Source organism: Rhinopithecus bieti, unplaced genomic scaffold (genome assembly GCF_001698545.2).
Source record: "Rhinopithecus bieti isolate Rb0 unplaced genomic scaffold, ASM169854v2 scaffold_68834, whole genome shotgun sequence".
In the NCBI taxonomy this organism is placed as follows: Eukaryota; Metazoa; Chordata; class Mammalia; order Primates; family Cercopithecidae; genus Rhinopithecus; species Rhinopithecus bieti.
Window position 1 is genome coordinate 127,489 of NW_016826182.1, and position 5,674 is coordinate 133,162.

At 43.4% G+C, this 5,674-nt stretch overlaps 1 protein-coding gene across 3 annotated transcripts in view; it reads right to left on the reverse strand.

Moving 5' to 3' along the window:
• Positions 1–2,102: 2,102 nt before the first annotated feature.
• The window catches only part of RPAP2 (RNA polymerase II associated protein 2), a 101,102-nt gene continuing 97,530 nt past the window's right edge, over positions 2,103–5,674 (reverse strand). For all 3 annotated transcript variants that reach the window (XM_017863328.1, XM_017863326.1, XM_017863327.1), the window contains one exon: positions 2,103–2,424. In XM_017863328.1, the coding sequence (XP_017718817.1) occupies position 2,424 (1 nt within the window). In that variant the 3' untranslated portion in view covers positions 2,103–2,423. The remainder of the gene's footprint in view (positions 2,425–5,674) is intronic.

Below are 5,674 nucleotides of genomic sequence, written 5' to 3' on the forward strand. Positions count from 1 at the left end.
TCTCCCAGTCAGGCTATATGGGGGTCAGGGACCCACTTGAGGTCTGTTCATTATTGGAGCTCGAACGCCATGCTGGGAGAACCACTGCTTTCTTCAGAGCTTTCAGGCAGGGATGTTTAAGTCTGGAGAAGCTGTCTGCTGCCTTTTGTTCAGATATGCCCTGCCCCCAGAGGTGGAATCTACAGAGGCTGTAGGCCTTGCTGAGCCGTGGTGGGCTCCGCGCAGTTTGAGCTTCCCTGCCACTTTGTTTATATTGTGAGCATAGAATCGCCTATGCAAGCCTCAGCAATGGTGGACGCCCCACCCCGCCAAGCTCTCACGTCCCAGATCGATCTCAGAGTGCTGGCGCTAGTAGCAAGCAAGGCTCTGTGGGCATGGGACCCACTGAACCAGGCATGAGAGGGATCTCCTGGTCTGCCAGTTGCGAAGACCATGGGAAAAGAGCAGTATTTGGGCAGGAGTGTACCCCTCCTCCAGGTATAGTCACTTACAGCTTCCCTTGGCTAGGAAAGGGAAATCCCCCGACCCCTTGGTGCTTCCCAGGTGAGGCGATGCCCCACCTTGCTTTAGCTCACCCTCTGTGGGCTGCACCCACTGTCCAACCAGTCCCAGTGAGATGAACTAGGTACTTCAGTTGGAAATGCAGAAATCACCCATCTTTTGTGTCCCTCTTGCTGGGAGCTGTAGACTGGAGCTGTTCCTGTTCAGCCATCTTCAATTTTTTTTTTATTTTTATTTTTTGTGGAGACAGGGTCTCACTTTGTTGCCCAGTCTGGTCTTGAATTCCTGGGCTCAAGCAGTCCTCCTGCCGCTGCCTCCAAAGTGCTAGAACTAAAGGCATGAGCCACCATGCCCAGCCCTCTCGAATGTTTTACAGTTTTCATTATACAAGTCTTGTACTTCTTTTGTTAAATTTATTCCTAAGTATTTAATTCTCTTCAGTGCTATTGTGAAGACAATTTTCTTTATTTCATTTTTGGAGTTTTCTGAATAGAAAACACAACTGAGTTTCTGTATATTGATTATTGTAGCCTGCGACCTTGCTGAACTTGATTAATTCTATTATACTATGATTTTTTGTTGTGGTTAGACCCTTACACAATCAAATGAGCTTAAAAAAAAATTGTCGGCCGGGTGCGGTGGCTCAAGCCTGTAATCCTAGCACTTTGGGAGGCTGAGACGGGCGGATCACGAGGTCAGGAGATCGAGACCATCCTGGCTAACATGGTGAAACCCCGTCTCTACTAAAAAATACAAAAAACTAGCCGGGCGAGGTGGCAGGCGCCTGTAGTCCCAGCTACTCGGGAGGCTGAGGCAGGAGAATGGCATAAACCCGGGAGGCGGAGCTTGCGATGAGCTGAGATCCGGCCACTGCACTCCAGCCCGGGCGACAGAGCGAGACTCCGTCTCAAAAAAAAAAAAAAAAAATTGTCAAAGTGACCCCAGAGCAACAACAGGATGACAGTAGCCTTTGTCCACACAGAGATAAAGTTTAGTTTTTGCAGTCCTTCTCCATAAAGATTGTATGCCAATTCTATGGCCTACTGCCAATTCTCTGGCTACTGCCATACAACCTGAACTGAAGTCCAGAAGGTTTAGATGACTGGGCCACAGAGCTAATTACTGGTGAAGCCAAGAAGATAAATTATATCCCTACCTCCTTGCCCACTAAGCTCCCCATTCCAGTGGGCTGCTTTCTGGTCCTTTTCCATGATTGGGCTTCAGCAGCTGTCATTTCCTCCAGTGTCCAAGAGTATTTCCTTGGCCTTCCAGTAAAGCTCCCCAAGTTGTCTGCAGCCCCCCTCAACTATTAACTTGCCTACTTGATACATATTTTGAAAAGCAATCTAAATTCTAGAAATTGTCTCTCCTGCAAACAAACTACAGATTCCATTTAAAACATTTCCCTGAGTCCAGAAAGTTCTGGGATTTTCCTGTTTTGGACTAGACTTCCAAATGGCTTCATCTTAAATTGCACTTATTGACCTAATTGTTTACTGATCTTTAGAATTTAGAGTTTAGATTGGGAGGTCAAAATCGTAATTTTCTCAATTTTTTTGGCAAACTGATATGATGGCTGGAATCATCCAGAAAAAGTAGACATCATTATATTTTCTTGAATATTCATTCAAGTTTCAATTTAATACTTAAACATTCATTTTCAAATAAAAATACTATGCCTTGTAGCTAGGGATGCAAAGATTTGGTTATCCTTGTTGGAGTAATGATTCTCCTCTATCTGGGGAGGTCATCGTCTGCAGTTGGAGACTGAGGGACTGGAAGATGGGAGGCTGAAACTTAAAGAGGTAAAGGTCTGTCTTGGAATAAAGCTAGTTATCAGTCACCACCAGACCATAATGGTGGCTAGAATTCCAGAAACGGTGAATAGAAGTTCATCTTCTATTTTGTCTTCATGGAATATATCTGTGAAGCAAAAAAGGACACTTTGAATAAAACATGTATTGGGAGGCCAAGCCAGGCAGATCACGAGGTCAGGAGTTTGAGACCAACCTGGCCAGCATGGTGAAACCCCCATCTCTACTAAAAATACAAAAAAAAAAATTTAGCCAGGCACGGTGGCATGCACCTGTAGTCCCATATACTTGGGGGGCTGAGGCAGGAGAATTGCTTGAACCCGGGAGGCAGAGATTGCAGTGAGCCGAGATCGCACCATTGCACTCCAGGCTGGGTGACAGAGCAAGACTCCATCTCAAAAAAAACGCAAAAAACAAAACGACAAAAAATATGTAAAGTATTTTACTAGCTGTTGTAGACACTATATGTCTTGTCAATATTCATTCCATTTTTTCCCCATTATGTATATTCTACCCAACAACAGTTTGGGTGGAATAGACTGAGTTTCATATTCAACTTGAGGGCTAAGTTTTGACTGATCTAGGTCAACTGGAAAAGCCCTTCTCTTTCCTTCATCCTTGACCAGAATGATTTCGTTAGCTCCTTCCCTCATCCTTTGCCAGAATGATTTCATCACAGCATTCCCATGACCCCATGAATTGGTTCAGGGGTGTCCTCAATCAGCATGAAGTTCAAGACTCTCACCAAGACAGTGTAGTATGCTATATATAAAACTGGAGCCTACTGAACATTTTTGCGCCTCTGGTAGACAGCTTCTAAGATATCCCCCAATGGCTGCTGTCTCCTGGTATTCATACCCTTGTATAATCCTCTCTCTCACCTTGAGTATGGGCTGGACCTACTGAGTAGTTTCTAACTAATAGAACGCAGCAAAAGTGATGGGATGTCACTTCTGAGATTAGATATTAATACAAAAAGACTGTGGCTTCCATCATGGGTATCCTCTCTCACTGGCTCACTCTGAGGGAAGCCACATGCCATGTTGTGAGATGCACTCTAGAGAGGCCTATGGGCAAGGGATTAGGGGAGGTTTCTAGACAACAGTGAGAAACTGAGACCCTGAGTTCAACAGTCTATAAGGAGCGCGATCCTGCCAACAATTCCTGCCAACAACCACCTGAACGAGCTTGAAAGGAGATCTTCCATTCTAGCCTTCAGGTGACATCACAGCGCTGGCTGGTAGCTTAACTGTAACATCAGGAAAGACCCTGAACCAGAGGCTCCCAGTTCAACTGCACCTAGATTCCTCACTCATAGAAACTGGGACATAAAAAATGTTTGTTGCTTTAAGCCACAAACATCTTTTTTTTTTTTTTTGAAAAAATCTGTTAGTAGCAAAAGTTAACTAATATACCACATTAACAAAAGGTAGTTGGAAATGGATTTTTTTCTGTTATTCACAGCTGAAAGCATATTAATATACTAGGTAGTAATCTTGAAAAGGTTACTAGATATTAAAATCTGTAGACTCAAATGAATTTACCATGGCATACCAAAATCATGCAAACAAAAAACCTTCTATCCTTCCACTCACAACCATCTTCATTTCTCATATGGAAAATTATGTAATAAGGGCTATTCATTCGTAATCCTTTATAATACTAACAAAGTAATCTGGGCCAAGATTTACCTTTGATTACTTAGGCAAATGAACAATGTAAATAAATAATGATCATAGGGGAACTATTAAGCCCACTTAAAACATCTGTTGAAAGTCCTTAAAACTACTTTAACACCATCTGTTTATGTACAAGTTTAAAATATGCTAGTTAAAATGATTTTGAATGGATATCTATTCATTATAGCAGGTTTAGAAGGACTTTTGGCTAGGCACTGTTTGCTCTCAGTCTGAAATAGAAACCTCTTTTTTTTTTTTTTTTTTTTTTTTGAGACAGGGTCTTGCTCTGGTCCCCAGGCTGGAGTGCAGTGGTGTGATCATGGCTCACTGCAGCCTCAAACTCCTGGGCTCAAGAAATCCTCCTGCCTCAGCAGGAGTAGCTGGGATTACAAGCAGGTGCCACCTGTAGGCAACCATATCTGCTAATTTTTTTATTTTTTGTAGAGACAGGATCTCTACAAAACTGGGCAACTTCGTTGCTCAGACTGGTCTTGAACTTCTGGGCTCAAGCGATCCTCCCACCTTGGCCTCCCAAAGTGTGGAATTTTAGGCATGAGCTACTGCACCCAGCCAAGAAACCTTTCAACCAATGTACAAAGGATGTCATGGACTGAAGAGTATGATTGGTTTAACCTCCAACCTGTCCATATTCTTTAAGGGCCTTTGAATGCTATGCTTATACAAACCAACCCAAGTTCACTCCTTCAGTAAAAGCCTTTGCTATATAGTGTCCTCAGAGTAGCAGGATCACTTGAAAAGACCATTGGGTATAAGTTGGGGGGCAATTACAGTGCTAATTCCTTTTTTTTTTTTTTTTTTGAGATGGAGTTTTGCATCATCACCCAGGCTGGAGTGCAGTGGCACAATCTTGGCTCACTGCGACCTCCACCTCCTGAGTTCAAGTGGTTCTCCTGCCTCAGCCTCCCAAGTAGCTGGGATTACAGGCACCTACCACCACGCCCAGCTAATTTTGTATTTTAGTAGAGACAGGGTTTCACCATGTTGGCCAGGCTGGTCTTGAAATCCTGACCTCAGGTGATCCGCCTGCCTCAGCCTCCCAAAGTGCTGGGATTACAGGCATTAGCCACTGCGCACCCGGTCCGGTATTCTTTCTTAATCACCAAAATCACCTCTTTCAAATATCCTTCCTGTATATTTAGAGATTTGGTTAAAGATTGTTTTATAGGCCGGGTGCGGTGGCTCACGCTTGTAATCCCAGCACTTTGGGAGGCCAAGGCGGGTGGATCATGAGGTGAAGAGATCAAGACCATCCTGGCCAACATGGTGAAACCCCATCTCTACTGAAAACACAAAAATTAGCTGGGCATGGTGGTGCACACCTGTAGTCCCAGTTACTAGGGAGGCTGAGGCAGGAGAATCGCTTGAACCGGGAGGCAGGTGTTGCAGTGAGCTGAGACGGCGCCACTGCACTCCAGCCTGGTGACAAAGTGAGACTCCGTCTCAAAAAAAAAAGATTGTTTTATAAAAATTCAAAAAATAAAAAGAAATATTAAATGACAGACATCAAGTATGCTTCTGGGAAAGAGATGGGATTAGAGGCAGAGGTGGAGGGGGAATTTTCCTTTTACTGCAATCTGTATTGCTTAATTTTTATTTTACAACATTTTGTATTGCTTTTATAATTTAAAAAATGTTAAAAAAAAAAAAAAAAAAAAAAAA